The sequence below is a fragment of the Lemur catta genome, chromosome 1 (assembly GCF_020740605.2).
Source record: "Lemur catta isolate mLemCat1 chromosome 1, mLemCat1.pri, whole genome shotgun sequence".
NCBI classification, from domain to species: domain Eukaryota; kingdom Metazoa; phylum Chordata; class Mammalia; order Primates; family Lemuridae; genus Lemur; species Lemur catta.
The window spans coordinates 280,612,579-280,629,420 of NC_059128.1; the positions used below are offsets into that span (position 1 = coordinate 280,612,579).

The window sequence follows — 16,842 nt, forward strand, 5'->3', positions numbered from 1 at the left end:
AACACACACCTCCAAGCCTTAGCCAAAACTATGTGTCACATCCACCACACCATCCTAGAAAAAACCCTATTGCTCTGGGTCTCCCTGTCCACCCCCACCATCCTGGGGATCTAGTCTGGGTAAAGGACTGGAAAAAACTACCCCTAGAGCCCACCTGGAAGGGTCCCCACACTGTGATACCAGTTACTCCCACTGCTGTTAAAGTTGCAGGTATCACTCTGTGGATCCACCACTCCTGGGTGAAAAAGGCTGAACCAGACAACGAAACTAACTTCTGGACTGCACATCAGGACCAGCAGAACCCACTGAAGATCCAGCTCAACTGTCTGCCAACAAGGGCAGCCACACCCAGGACCCAACAGGAGTAAATGGGACCACTGGCCCTTACCCTGATTGGGGTTGTAGGGACTTTACTGGGGATTGGACTCTTCTCGGTAGCTCTAGGGGATTGGACTGTACTGCAGAGGGCATCTCTAGCTGTGATATATTGGCTCAATGTAGGATGTCTGCTCGTGCTTCAGTCCCTACAGTCCTCCTGGTTGGGGCACTCGCCCTAACAACTATGGCAGAGAAACCCTGCCCTGAGGCTTGTTATGCTAGGACTTGGATTCCCTCCACTAATGGGATTACTCGAGGCTTCTGGACCACGGGAGGTTTCCCAGTTAGCACCTACATGCCAAAGACATGTTATAGTGAGGCTTGGGTGTGCCACAGTGGAGGAAAGAAACATTGGACTGGCACCATTACAGGTGATACTCAAACCTGTATAGCCCCAAGGGGAAAACCAGCTTGTTGGACTTACTACACCCACTGGGGAATGTCTGATGGGGGAGGAGTCCAAGAGCAGGCAAAAATCCAACAGATTGAGGACACAAGGGCTCAGCTAATTAAGATAGCCTCATTAACAGAGTCAACTTATAAGAGGCCAGATCTTACAGGCATACGAAAAATCACTGAACCCCGGAAAACCTCTCCCCTAATAACTCGGTTCCTCAATATGACCCTCCAGGCCCTACCCAACCATACTTCATGTTGGGTCTGTTTACCCCGCCCAGAAACGAGTCTATATTGGGGTCCCTGTGCCTCCAGGCTGGAACTCCAGTATCTTAAACCCGGGCCCAAACAAAAGATCCCTGATGGGCCCAGTAGCATACAATGTCCGTTTAGCCATAACTTCCCACATGTATATTACTTGCATTACTAACACGGGAGAAAATGAAATATTGGGATTCATACCAGGTGAGCTGTGCACAAATAACCAAACCTTACCCAATAATGCCACCACCACCTGCTCCCGGGATGGCATATTCGTTCTTTGTGGAGACATTGCCTACCTCTGCCTCCCAGGAAACTGGACCGGGACCTGCACCCAGGTCTTCCTCGCCCCAGATGTTTCTATCTTTGAAACCCAGCAACTAGAACCTGCACTAAGCCCCCACCCAAACACCTGGAAAAGGCGGGCCTTACTAGCATCAGTCCTCATAGCGGGAGGAATTGCTGCTGGGATAGGAGCAGGAGTAGGAGGCCTAGGAACATCCCTGAGCATCTACCACAAGTTATCCCAAGAACTAAATGAAGACATGGAACGAGTAGCAGATTCCCTACGGTCCCTCCACAGTCAACCGAATTCATTAGCGGCAGTGACCTTACAGAACAGACGGGCCTTAGACCTACTCACTGCTGAAGGGGGGGACCTGTATATTCCTAGGGGAAGAGTGTTGCTACTAGATAAACCAGACAGGAGTAGTGACCACAAAAGTCAGGGAGCTAAAAGAAAGAATCCAGAAAAGAAACAAGGAATTAGAACAAACCTGGGATTTTGACTTGGGACAATGGACTTCATGGCTACTACCTCTGGCTGGGGCACTAATAACTATCCTTCTCCTTGTCACTGTAGGCCCCTGCATACTCAACACAGTTATTAAATTTATAGAAACAACTGTAACCCGGAGAGCAACAGCTCACACAATGGCCTTACGAGGCTATCACCCACTGGGAAATGATGCCCTATAAAAGGCATGTAAAGGCATCAAAGGGGGGAATGATAAGGAAAATCCCCACCTATTACTTAGCACAGCAGCCACCTGAGACCCCCACCCCTCACAGAAGACCCGCATCAGCATAATACTAACCTAACACCTGGCCCATCAACTAATCTATTGCCTGGCCCATCAGCATAACACTAAACCTAATTACCTGGTGCAAGACACTAACCTAACACCTAGTACATTAACATATCACTAACCTAACATCTGGCACATCAGCATAACACTAATCCTATTGCCTAGTGCAGACACTAAACTTATTACCTGGCAGTCATTAATCACCTGAGACCCCTCCCCTTGTATCACCCCAACTTAATTAAAATGGGAAAAATTGGGTAGACAGGGCTCAGAATTTGGTGGTGAGACCCCTCTGAGCCCGCCGGTGAATAAACGTTGATTCTCTGACTCTCCGTGTGCTGCTCGGTTTGTCCTCGGGACCACTCGCTGTAACACTTGCTGTAACACTAAAAACAGTTTTAAGTTTTTTTTTTTTTTTTTTTTTGCGATTTTTGTCCTTATAGTGTATCTCCCTAGCCATATGCAATGATATTTATGTGTTTTAGGTCACTTGGAATGGTTTCTCTCTGTGACATTATGCCACCAATAGAATACAGTGGGCTCTCTGTATCGGAGGGTTACACATCTGCGAATTCAACTGAGATCGTATAGGGACAGAATTCGGGCCTCACTTCTGACCGCGGGAGGCAGCATGGGGCTGTAAGACCCAGCCTTACTAACTGCAGAAGAGCAAAAAAGCAAATGACCTCCGAGCCGCTGGAATTCAGCCCATACCCATATAAGGAGGGGACTCAATTGTCTGTCTCCTGAGTAATGTTTTCCAAGACCAGCAAAACAAGATGCTAACACCAGCTGATAAGGAACCTGCCACACAAAAACCAGACCTACTCAGATCTAACCACCCACAAGCCAAGAGGGACCCTACACTGACCTTACCCCAACTTTTCCCACATTATGATCTCAGTTTTATGCTAAAAATCAAGCCCAGGGGTGGGAGATTTAACATGCTGAGGAGACACGCAATGCATGAAGCATATAATAGAACTACACAGGCGCAGGAAACATCTCCACCTCTGCATGCTTAGGCGGCACCCTCCTCCCACCTAACCCTCTTTAAAACTCTCCCCGAGTTCCCCCGGGGAGTCAGCCTGAGGGTTTTTCCTCTGTGCTGCCTCCCTTATGTTCCGACATAAGCCCCCCCAAAGCCTTGCTAGTGACTCTGGTTTGGCCTCTTGTTAATTTCTTTTACATAGAGAGCCCAAAGGCCTGCACCCGTAACACAGCTAACCTCGGATTGAAAATACAGTATTTGTAGGATGCAGAACCCACGGTTATGGCAGGCTCACTGTTCACGGTTGGGTTCATTTGCTTTGGATATTTGTGGATAACTTTTTTTTAACATTTAATTCTGCTCATAATTATGCAAAATGCGTGGTTCCAAAGTCAAATCTACTGAAAAGATATTCAAGAAATGTAGGTTCTATAACTACCCTTCTACCCTATCTCTTCCCCTACCTCGGTTGTTATCCTATTATTGCTTTTGTTTTTTATTTTTTTATTTTTTTTTTATTTTTTATTTTTTGAGACAGAGTCTTGCTCTGTTGCCCGGGCTAGAGTGAGTGCCGCGGCGTCAGCCTAGCTCACAGCAACCTCAAACTCCTGGGCTTAAGCGATCCTACTGCCTCAGCCTCCCGAGTAGCTGGGACTACAGGCATGTGCCACCATGCCCAGCTAATTTTTTGTATATATATTTTTAGTTGTCCAGATAATTTTTATTTCTATTTTTAGTAGAGACAGGGTCTCGCTCAGGCTGGTCTCGAACTCCTGACCTCGAGCGATCCACCCGCCTCAGCCTCCCAGAGTGCTAGGATTACAGGCGTGAGCCACCGCGCCCGGCTGCTTTTGTTTTTTAAACATAGGCAAATATGTGGATATATTTGTATTGATTCCTTTTTCTTAAATGGTAGGATACTACACACTTTCCTCTGCCTGCCTTTTTTCACTTACCCACATATCCTGGAGATTAATGCATGGTAGTATATCAAGATTCCTCATTCTTTTTTACAGGTGCATAGAAATCCATTGTGTGGAGATACATTTACTTTTCTTTTTTAAAATAAATTTGGATCTTACTGTACATAGAATTTTGTATCTTTCTTTTTGTTAAGCATTTCATTAAGTATTAAGCATTTCTCCTGTAAAAATGGATTTTTAATGGTTATATACTATTCATATTCATATGTCTGCATAAGGAAGCACAAAATTCATTCTCAAATTTTCTGCTATGTATGTGCATGTTTGCCTTGGCCAGGGGATCTTGATGCCTTTTCTGTTAGATTACTAAAGCTGGTTGCTATAGCTATGCCTATTTTCTGGCACATTCTTTTTGAATATGCTGGAAAATGGGCATATTCTTCTTTCTGAAGAAAACATCTTTCTTAAGTTTCCTGAAAATCCAGAGAAAAAAGGAACCGAGTCTTTTCTCTGCTCGACAAAGGGAAAATTTACATTCAACCCTCCTCAGTGTTCTTCCCCTTCCTCTGTGATCTCAAGGCTACTGGGAAATCTAAATTTCCTACTTAATCATAAAAAAGTGTAAGATTCTTGTCTTAACAAATCAAGCCTAAGATGTATTAGTTGAGGCTTGAAACAGTTTATTTCTTAAGTGTTTTATGTAAATTTTGGATATTTTAGCAATCTTTTTTTTTTTTTGAGACAGAGTCTCACTTTGTTGCCCAGGCTAGAGTGAGTGCCGTGGCGTCAGCCTAGCTCACAGCAACCTCAAACTCCTGGGCTTAAGCGATCCTACTGCCTCAGCCTCCCGAGTAGCTGGGACTACAGGCATGTACCACTATGCCTGGCTAATTTTTTGTATATATATTTTTAGTTGGCCAGATAATTTCTTTTTTTGTTTTTAGTAGAGACCGGGTCTCGCTCAGGCTGGTCTCGAACTCCTGACCTCGAGTGATCCACCCGCCTCGGCCTCCCAGAGGGCTAGGATTACAGGCGTGAGCCACCGCGCCCGGCTATTTTAGCAATCTTGAAGGCAGAAAGATAGCAAAAAGTCTGAAAAATAGTTTAAAAATTCTTATTTTTAAAGCAGTACATACTTTTAAAAGACAGTTTTTAAAATATATTTGCAGTTGAGATGTTACAATAAATTTATGGGTCATTAAAATTTACCCTAAATATAAATAAAGTTAATTTTTAAATTTAAACACTAATTTTGAGTTACATTAAAATGTTAACAAAATGAAATATTACTTCATGTGATAAAATAAAAATAACAAGAAGTCTTGTTAATGAATGGAACATGCTTTAATTTTTCTAATTTAGTACATTCTCACCAAACTGTTAACTCATTCTAATAATTGCAGATCCTTTATCTGTTCATATGATTGTAGGGAAGAAACTCAATTTGAGAAGGATATTCACAAAGGTAAATAATTTAAAGATGTAATAGGCATAACTAACTCTTATATTTTGCGAAACAGAATTTCATTCTTACATTTTGTTTTAAAAGAAATACCTTAAGTTTTTGTTGGAGGCGTTTTACTTCCACTTGCAGAGTCTTGGTAGCTGTTTGAGCTCCTAAAATCTTCCGGTTTTCAATAGCCAACTGCCTACTAAAGGCTCTACTGTTCAACCTCAGTTGTTTTTCCAAGCTCTGAAAATAGCATATATTTCAACTATTCTGTAACCAATTTGATATTATTAAAAATTCAATTATAATGGAACTAAATGCATTTATGAGAAGTGCAAATTTTTAATACAATTTTAGCGAAAGTCTTTATAGGGGCATATATTAGAACTAAGCATAACTGAAAGAAAAGAAAGCCCCAAAATCCCAGATCCCAGAACTAGAGAATAAATATCATATGTTTGAGCCTAATGTTTTTTACATACTCTGGAATTTGATTTAAAAATTCTGAACAGATCCTGAAAACCCATAATCAATGGCATACATACGCACTCTGTCCAAATGAACTATGCTGCCATCTCTGCGTAAGGTGCTCTTTAAAAACCGTTCCAGCCTCTCTCTGTAAGGGGCGGCTCAGCATGAGTGCAGAGCATCACAGAGGGTGATTCCCAGACAAGAGAAACCACAGTTGTGACGGAGCCTCACACCACCACGTCTGTCCCTACTGACGGACTGCAAGACCATGGAGCTGACTGAACTCAGTACCCATCTCCACACATACTCACCTGCTCTCCAGAATGAGAACTATTTTACTGGAGAACTGTTTGACCTGGACTTTGACAGAGGCCTTACCAAAAGGGCATTTTTTTTTTTTTTTTTTTTTTACATAAAGTAGGGTCTCCTCCATTTTAACATTAATGCTTCCTCCTTAAAGAAAAGTGGAAAATATAAAAAGCCAAAAGGATGAAATAATCACTAAAATATAAAAAGCCAAAAGGATGAAAATACCTACATGTTTTGGCCAACAAAACATTTTTCCCTCACCAAACGCCCTACAATCAAACAGGACATTCCCATTCTTGGTAAGTGCTTCTGATAGCCAAGAAAATAGTTAATTGGTTCTTCAATTTGTTTTTTTTTTCAATAAAGACATGAACTACTTAAATATTTATATATAAAAATCTGTAGATGAGATAAAAATACATTTATATGACAGACATATGCTAAGATAAATCTAATATTGCCTAAAAGGACAAATAATATAACTTTGGTATACAAGAGTGAAAAATGAGGTTACTCATTATTTTCTATAGCTCACATATCAATTTTTTTGTGAGAAAATTCTCTTTGAAAATAGAGAATTTGCCAATAGAATAACTGAGATAAAACGTGGATGAAATGAACCTCATATTTACTTAATTCAAGTCATAGAAAATACTTGTGTCTCACCAAGTATTAAAGAATTAAACAGTTAGTTAATTCCACTTATGTTTATGCCCATAGAGGCCCAGACTGTGTCTAATGTAAAACAGGCAGGAGAATTCTCAATCTGTCATCAGTGCCTCCTCTCAAATCATCCCTCATAATGTAATCTCCAGGCTTTTGACAACCATGTGCTGTTAAGGAAAATCAATCCATTCATCTCTTCCATTTTTTAATTCCCTTTCCTTGCCCACTCCCTGGAAGATTATCTGGGAAAAATTCCTATTTCTAAAATAACTAAAAATGTCTATGTGATAATGATTGGCCAAACTGATGAGGGAGAATACAAGAAAAGGGACTGAATGGGTACCTTGTGTAGGTTTTTAGGGAAGTGGCCTTTTAATAAGCAGTTTAAAGGAGAGGGGTGATTTCAAAGAGAGGTTTTGCACAGCACAAGGCAACCTTTTCAGCACATGAAAAAGACTTCCTTAACACTGGCAGCTGCGCTGTCTTAGAGAATGGGCATTTCCAGATAACGAGCCTAGCTAATTATGAATGAACGGAGCAAGAATGAAGCCCCGCTCACTACCACAGGATGAGCATTTCCAGTTCTGAGCTGTTTCTGTTTTCCTCAAACCTCTCCCTTTCTCCCGTCCTCCATCAGACACTGCACTCACCCAGGGCGGCACGCCAAGCATGGCGGTGAACGCTTTGTTACAGGGGCAAACAGGACTATGGTGTACTCTCTCTGTATTCATTTTGGAATCTTAAAATGTCTAGGCCTCTACAATACAGACCTGTATTTTTTTGTCATTTGCCTCCATTTTTGTCGTAAGAATAGATAATCTTTGAGTGAGTTCTTCCCTTTCTGCAAGATTTTTGTCTTCAGAAAGTTTCTGCAGTGCCTGCAAGGCATCTTTAGTCCTCAGTAACTCGTTGTCAGTCTCTCTAAGTTTCCTAGATACAGTTCTTTCCTTTTCCTGGGATTTCCTAAGTAGTTGCCTTAAATTTTTTACTTCATTCTGATGGTTAACCATAATTTGAGGTAGATTATTTTTTGAATTCTCATATTTTCCTATAGCTTTCACGTGCCTAAACTGAAGTTGTTTCAAAAATTGGTTTTCTATGATGATGGCTTCTGATTTACGATGTATATCAGCTAATTCATTTCTTAGTTCTTTAATCTTATGAAGCCGTGCTGAGAGTATTCGATGAGCCGTAGCATCTCTTCTTTGGGTAATCATATTGATTTGAGAATTAAAAACTGAGGCATTCGAGGTGTGTTTTTTTCCAACTGAGATTTCCTTCTGGCCTGTGTAAGTAGACAATTTGGTTTATTACTAGTAATGTATATATAGATATAGACATGCAAATGTGCACATATGCGTAATCTCCCCCCAACAATGCACACATATAAATACACACACAGGTGAAACTAGAAGGGGAAAGAACTAACATTTAATGAATACTCATGTTTTACGCTAGGTACTTTATGGATATCTCATTTAATACAATTCTTTAAGGTCAGTTGTAGTCTATTTCATAGCTGGAGATTTTAAGTCATTTGTCCAAGGGAACATAGCCAAGAAGTGACACAGAATAGATTGAAAACCAGGTCTTCTTTGACTCTAAAACCTGTACTGAGATTTTTATTATAAAAGCTATACTAAAAGCCATGATAATAGCTAACATTTACTAAGTGCTTGTCATATGTCAGGCATTGAACTGAATGCTTTACACAGATTATCTGATATAATCCTTCAACGACATGTTATGAGGTAGAGTACAACATGAGAACCAAATGTGAAGATCTCATATATTTGAAATGATCCTTAAAAAGCCATTAAACTGTTGGGAGGGAGAAAGAGAAAGACAATGTGTATGTAGATACCATCTCTCAGTAAATCCAACACAGCCATTTTTTCCCCCTGTTACTTTGGCTGGACACTGAATGAAGTAATTGGTATGTGTTTAGGGGTCTATTTTAAACAAAAAGTATCTAAAAAATATTACATTTAGCACCACGCTTATATAATTGAATTTGAGTATGTTAAATGTATGTGTAACACCACTGTACTGTTAACCTATTTTAAAGATAAAGAAACTGATGCTTGGGGATGTCACTTGTCAATGGGCACACAGCTAGTAAGTGGTGAGACAGAACCCACAGTCTATGTGCCTGTGCTAGTGCCCCATAGGTGTGTGCATTTGTACGATCTAACTGTATGTATGTGTGCACCTGTCATCTGTATATATATGTATATGTGTGGATGTGTACATGTTAGTATATCTATATTCTGAGAAACAGAGATTTAAACTAGATTCTAAAATCTAAAAAGCCAGGTCCACATTTGGGAGAGAAAAGGGCACTTAGTGGCCAATGTCACTGGAGCCCTAACCTTAAGCTATTGGCCCAAGTGTGGGCACATCATCTGAGACAGGGCTTAATATGTTTGGTCTAGGTGGGGGGAAAGGCAATTCTACTTATGATAGAAACAAGGAAACAACAGAAATGAAGCATGCTTTCTGGGGGTAAAGCATTTGAATGACAGACCACATATATTTTACAACAATCACTATGTCATTATCACATCAATAACTGGTGGACTATCTTTGCAATTACGCCTTCAAGGGTATTTATTTTCCCACTGGGAACAACAACTTAGTAGGGGCTATGGCTAAGCATTTGAGTATTTTAGAATAGCCTTTTGAGCACATTAAAAATGGAAAGCAGAGCAGGCCAGCCTCTGGGACACCAGTAGAAGGCTAGTGAAGAGGTGTCTGGGGTTATGTTGAGGACACTTTAATACCTTGGGCACTAGCTAGGGAAGACCTAGACCCAGACAGTGTGGACCAGACTGGTTTAAAACAGGGGAAGGCAGGGTCTGACATGTTCTACACCATGGCAAGCACGACTGAACTTGACTCCCAACTTGTAATGTCTTCTAGCCCTTGGGTGGTCTGGCCCTGGAGGAGAGAGGGATTTCACTGAGACTAGAAGGATGGGTGATGGGTTCCACAGGCAGTGCAGGCTTATGTGCCCCTTCCCTGCCATATTCAAGTCATGCGAGAGGGAGTCCAGGGACTAACCACCATGGCCATGGGAGGTCTGGCTGAGGCCCCAGAAATCAAGAAGTGTACAGAGGGCATGGATGCTTTGAACAGGGTGGGCCTGGCCTTTTACAGATCACTTGGGCTTGGCCAAAAAGCATATGAGAGATGAAAATGAAGGACCAGAGGCCTTTCCCAAACACTCTTGTCTGTGTATGTAATGCTCCCCCATACACCCATACTCCCACCATTCCCCAAACGTGTCTGACACTGAATTTCTTGTCTACCCTAGTGGGTGGGTGGGAGAGAATAAGCCAGATTTGTATGCTGGCTTTTGAGTGGTATACAACAAATTCACACTATATATGTCATACATACTTGTATAACCATAAAGGTTATAGAAAATTGAAATAGGGTTTAATCCTTAATGACTTTATATCTCATTATCCTAACCCACACATAGTAAGATTAGTACAGTTTATGGTTTTTATCCCATTTCATACAATAAGGCAGATTTAGCTAAATGATTAAACTACTCTTAGGATACCTGATTTTCAAACCACTGAGCTAAAACACTCACTCAAATTAACTCAATTCACCAAAAATATATACACTTAAGTCCACAGTTAGCAAAAAGGGCATGGTTCACATTGCTTATAACGACACATGTGCTTTTGAACAGTCCTAAAATGTCGTCATCCTCACTACTTCCCCGGCAAACTCACGTGCTCCAGCCCGCCTTCCTTCCTAGGCCCTCTTTCCCCAGGTTTACCCCTCCCAACCCCTTATTTCAAAAGCTCTCTTTTCCTCCTATCACCTCCCTGGCCTCATCCTAGTTCCCTCTCCTGGTCATTGTCCCCTTTAGTCTCACTGTCCCATTTGTTCCTGTGCTCTTCCCTGCCTCACTCCAGCGCTGGTTCTCCCGAGCTACGTTCCCCATTTGCTTGCGGTGGCTCTGCTCTCTGCCAAGTTCTCCTCTCTTTCCTGGGTTTACCCTGTATTTCACCTTAAACAGACAGATTCACTTCCTCCAAGGACCAGGGTAAAGAAGACGTTCAAAGGAACCTTTCTGTTCTCCCTAGTTTCTGCTGTTAATCTGTTAGAGCAGGTGTCTCTTCAATACTGCCTTAGGTCTCCCACCTATACCTGACTAAGGACAACAGGGCAAAAGGTGTCCCAAGCATTTGAATGCAGTAAAATAACTTCTTTTTTCATATATCAACGTTTTTAATGACTAGCACATGTTTTGGTATCCGAGTCATGACACCAAATATGTTGGGTTTCAGGGTCTGAAATGTCGGTTCTTGGTGTGTTCATGGCTGAAGAATGACCAGATGCACCAAAGTAAGGCAAGCATGAAAATGAGGTTTACTGAGGAGAGAAAGATAGGATTATAAAGCAAGAGAAAGATATAGGTTTACAGAGCAAGATATATATGCCACAGATGACGACTGGATCCACTGTTGTAGCAAAAGAGGGCAAAACAAAGAGGCCTTAGTTATGGTCTCCATCTTGTATTACAGTGTCCAGATTGGGACCTCCCTCGTGGCTCAGACATCACCATGGAACTACTTTTATTGAACAGCTGGGAGTTCTGTGACCTGAGTCTTACTGTACATGCAGATCTCCCATGAGCCTCTCTGAAGACCCATTTCGGGGGGAGGGTGAACTGCACCAGCACCCACTTTTGTCCCTAGGAGACCCAGAATCCCTTGCTATCTACCTAACATATTGACAAAGAAAATAAATCAAGGAAACAATTTTCTTTTCTTTTTTTTTCTTGTCCAAAATTAAGTGGCCAGAAGGGAAACAATTTTCTAACTGATAGGATCTATAATTGAAAGAGTTCTGAAAGTACATATTCTACAAAAGAAGGAAATAATTTTTGAAAAGCAAATTGTAGAAACATTTGCTTGCTATTTACAATGATTTAAATAAATCTCCAATGTTTAACCAAAGCAAAAATCCTGTCAAACTGAAGTTCTCATTTCATCCTCATAATTTTTCTCTATGAAATGTTTTTCTGCCATAAAATTTGCTTTCATAAATTTTCTAAGACGGGAATTGAAAATAACTTCTGATATACTATTCTTTAGTGAATTCTGAGTCTATATTCGTGGTTCCTAATCCAGTGTTACTAGCCCTGAGGGCCAGAGATCTACTTTTAATATATCAGAAAGCTGAACAGAAACTGAACATTCACTTGAAAAAGGGTATGCACTGGCTAAAATATTAAGCTGCTTTGCTTTGGGTTGGAATTATATTACCCTAGGGTGGAACAACTTAAATTACTTTGGCAAACACTTGTAAAACATGAACCGTATGGGAACAAATGAATAAAAGAAAAAAACCAAGGAAACACTTTATGGTTCTGTGACAAAGCTTGAAGTTGCAATTAGTATTTTAAGTTCATCATACACTAGGCAAGGGTCCTCAGGGACATACAGAATTTGAGTTAAAGATGCATGCAAGATTAATTTAAAATAATTTCAGAGTATTAATATACAAAAGAACACCCAAGTAAGAGCAAACCTTTCACTCTTTCAGACAATGGAACTTAGGATTCTAGCCTCCTGTGAAGGCTGCTCCCACTTTATGAACAGGTATCCTGCATAGAGGGCTCAAGAAAGATTTGTAGAATAAATAAATGGGGGATCAATTTTAAAAAGCTAAATTATGAGGCACTTAGAACTGAAAATGCAATTTGTTTTTGTGGAAATAATTTTATAAATGCCAACTGCCCTCTCATACAGTCCCATAAAAGTTTAGACTCAACATAGAATGTTGTGTCCCTTATATAAACTCCTAGAGCCAGACTATTTCAGAATTTTGGGGGTTTTATTTTTTAGATGGGTGCATAAAATGGCATTTTCTATAGTTCTCCCAGTAGGGTCTGGGACAGCACCCTTTAATCAAACAATATTTCTGTAGTGAAATACATGACTTTATACTAAGTAAAATAAATAAAGATCAGTCTCATATCAGTTCATACCAGTTTTTGTTGTCAAACCAATTTTGGTACCAAAGATACAAAAAATGTTGAGTTTTCAGAGATTTGTAAAGCACAAATGTGAATTAGGGATCATGTATTTGTAGGACCTCATCTCCGATATTCTGTTGTGATAATCTCTTCCAAATGCCACCAACGGTCCCATCATGAGAGAAGGAACTGGTCTTTTCATCTTCTGCCCTGGGCCCTGCCAGTGGGTGTAGGATTCCCACCTCTTTAGAAAAGGGACTGTTCACCTTTTGAGAATCTGCTAAAAGCTCTAGGCCCTTTTCCCTAGAAAAGTTTATGAACACACACAGACACAAAAAATTTCATGGAGTTCACTGACATGTGTCTTAGATGAAGAATCCCTGCCCTATAGCTAGGAGAAAGGAGAAACGAAGACTCTAGATGTTCCACAAGTAGCACAGAGGGTCCTGGACACACTGGGGAATAGCAGGCTGGGGGTGAAAGATGCCAGATAAACATGACAGTGATAAATGGGCCCCATCAACAGTAGGCTCTGAATTATTTTGACTTGAGGGTGCTCTGATGGTCAAAGAAGAAAAGAGTTCTAGCTATTCTGATAGAAATACTATAAGCTCAAGATTGCCTAAAATGAGAGGAAGTAATTACAGTTTGGGCAAGGGGGCAGGGAAAAAGAACATCAAAGATATCACAAGCTAATTCCAATTTGGACAGTTAGGGAGTTGATGGAATTGGTACCATTAAAATCCACAAGGAAATGACATTATTAACAGCCTTATGAACGCTCTCTGTTTCAAAAGATTGTTTTCGCCAATTTGCCTCACCAGACTTGGAGACCATCCTCTTGGGCTGTTGAGACAGGTATTTAAATTTCATTGGCGATTCAAACTTTGATTCTCCAGCTGAGATGAAAGGCAAGAAGCCAGTGAAATCCAAGTATTGTGGTACTCTGTACCAAGGCCACCTGTTAACTAAAAATGGAACTAAACTCACTAGTAGGCTCCAGCAGGGTACGCCGTGCAAAGACTAGGCTCTACATTTTAAGCATTTCTGTTATTTTGTAATTATCTTAATTTCTCTATCTCCTAATTCCTTCTATAAAAGTTCACCTATAATACATACAATGTGGAAAAATAATAAAATGAATATGTACCACTTCAAGTACTAAAGTATTAAAAATAATGTCATTATAACCAGAAATTCAGTCTTGTTTGGGAAATTTTGCTTCTTACCTTGAGGTTGGGAGATTTTAGAAACATTATACTTTTTCTTCTCCTCCTTCTTTTCTTTTACCACAGGCTGCTCTAAATAATTTCTAGTAATGGCAGTTTCTGAACAATCCGAGAGAAAGTCTTCTGAATAATCATAGTGAGAAGTTAAACTTCTGCAGGAGCACTGGGATCTGCTATAATCAACACTCTTATCAGAAGCATTACTGTTCCTTGAAAAATCACCTGTGCCTGGGCTTCTCTTGCATTCTGCAGACTTCCTGTTGTTTTCTAATGCCACACTGGGGAAATGTTCCTCTATATTTGTTTTTGTTGTATCAGCCAAAGACATAGTAAAATACCCTAATAAAAGAAAAGTCCCTTTTAATTTATAGCTATTGATATTATAATAAACCTATGCTTTGTTATATTTATTTAATTATAAACAGATAATAGGAATGGTAACAACACATTATCCTGAAGTATTTTCTGTAAAAATTTCAGCTTGGTTTTTATATGTCAATGGAAAAAAAGCCAAACTCTGCAAAATAACTTAAATAGGTTTATTCTGAGCCAAATTTGAAGACTATGGCCTGGAGCCACACCCAAGAAACCTTGAGCAAGTGGTCACACTGTTGTTGGGTTACAGTTTGGTTTTATACATTTCAGGGAGACAGGATTTACACATGAAATCGTAAATCAATATATAGAAGGTGTACATTGGTCTGGCCTGAAAAGGTGGGACATCTCAAAGGGGGGGTGGTTACAGGTTATAGGTGGGTTTAAAGACTCTTTGATTTGTAATTGGTTAAAGAAATGAAGCTTTGTCTAAAGGCCTGGAATTTTTTAAGCTAAGATAAAGAAGTCTGTTAATCAGAGACAAGCCATAGGACAGATACCCAGAGTCAACTGATTTGTTATGTAAACTGAAGTCCTATAGGTTTGTCTTGTGTAGCCTTAGGCCTATCAATGAGTTACAAAGGATGTTTACAAGGGAGGGGGCATGATGAGACATGTCTGACCTCCCTTTTCATAGCCAGCAACTCAGCTTTAGGGTATTTCTGGTGTCTGGCCAAGAGGGGGTCCATTTAGTCAGCTCGGGGGAGCTTAAGATCTTATTTTAGTTCACATATATCATTTCTACATAAAATATAAGACCCTCTGAGACCAAACTTTGGTGAAGTAATATTCACAGGTAATATAAGATAAAGTTCATATCAGATAACAATGATAACAATGTATGGATTTGTGAATTACATTCTCATTTTAAAGGCTGGTTATTTGTTAGGATTTCTTTGCCTTGATTAGAACTAAAGAGAATGACAGTACTGTATTTGGTAACTTTGGATGGGTGGTATAAAATGCAACATTTGTGAAATTCAGATGTATTTATGGAGATGCACACTTTTGTAACAGGGGCAATGGCTTGAAAAAGGGTAAAAATGTTTTCTGTCTCTCTAAAACCTCCCCCACTCCTTTTGGGAATTAAAAACCTGCATTCTTGCCCCAGGCCAGTGGTCAGGAGGGGCAGGAGAATGTCCTTGTTCTTTGTACCACAGATGGCTCAAGGGAATTGTGGGGGTGGAAGTCATGGAGGTCATGAGATTGTTTTAGCCAAAGATAGGATGAATCAAAACCATCAAATATAGTTAAACAGCAATGGCCTGAAGTTGAAAACCTCCCCTTTAAAAGCTCTGTATTCCTGCTCAGACGCAGGATGTTGGTACTTTAAGATGGGAGACTGCCAACCTCCTCATTTGCTGGCAAATTAATAAACTTCTCTTTCCTTTTCCTCAAACCACTTGTCCTCGTTCTTCTAATGCAGCCTCGGAGACAAGTGCTGAGCTTTTGGTAACACTTTCATTTACTATTTTTGAGATTAAACATACAGAGTAGAATATGATTATTAATCTTCTAGCTTTATCTAGAGTTAATAATATTTGTTCTAAAGTAAAGAGTAATAGTGGGTTCCAGTAATATAAATTTGATTCATTGATTAGAAGGTTCTTTATGTTTTCTTATTCAGGAAATTTTCTTTCCCTTCTATGCTTTATTTAGAATCTTATAACATGAATATGACTTCCATGATTATATACTACATGAGAGAAGAAGCAATTCAGAAAAACATGCTGATTTTCATGGGAAAACCATCCAGGGATTGGAAATTTTTTGAAAAAAATCCACCAAATGAAAATGTATATTTCTTTAATATAGAACTGACCCTATTTTCAGCTATACTAAGAATAAACTTATAAATCATGAATTTGGAAAAGTCAAAATTTTTTGTCTAATTATTATAGATTTAACTATTCAATGTGAAAAATCAAAATCTTATTTAGGAACAGAACAATAGTAAAGTAAGATAGACTTCAAAGAAATATGTTTGAAAGTTAAAAATGAAAATAACATTTGATGGTATGATCTTAATTTCTAATCAGGGGCATATGATACCACATAGTTGAAAGTCCTTGTAACTAAAAGATATGACTGAAAAACTAATTTAATTAAGACCTACATGGAATTATACTTCTTTCATTTAGGGTGGATTTGATTCAAATTAAGTAACATTTAAAGTAATTTAAACACAATAGCTTTTCATTTGTAGATCAGGAATGTTTTAGTTCAATGAATCACTCCCCAAAGCAATTTTCACAAGTTGCTTCAGGGTTCTATGTAGCTAAAATAACAGCTTTTGGTTCC

At 39.6% G+C, this 16,842-nt stretch overlaps 1 protein-coding gene across 7 annotated transcripts in view; it reads right to left on the bottom strand.

The window, feature by feature from the left end:
• Window positions 1-16,842, bottom strand: part of LCA5L (lebercilin LCA5 like) — a 55,252-nt gene that overhangs the window by 18,462 nt on the left and 19,948 nt on the right. For 5 of the 7 annotated variants that reach the window (XM_045540686.1, XM_045540688.1, XM_045540692.1 and 2 more), the window contains exons 4-7: window positions 14,167-14,505; window positions 13,759-13,905; window positions 7,704-8,218; window positions 5,593-5,730 (exon numbers count right to left, since the gene is read on the bottom strand). In XM_045540686.1, the coding sequence (XP_045396642.1) occupies window positions 5,593-5,730; window positions 7,704-8,218; window positions 13,759-13,905; window positions 14,167-14,494 (1,128 nt within the window). In that variant the 5' untranslated portion in view covers window positions 14,495-14,505. The remainder of the gene's footprint in view (window positions 1-5,592; window positions 5,731-7,703; window positions 8,219-13,758; window positions 13,906-14,166; window positions 14,506-16,842) is intronic. The other 2 variants (XM_045540687.1, XM_045540693.1) reach the window with 2 other exon arrangements.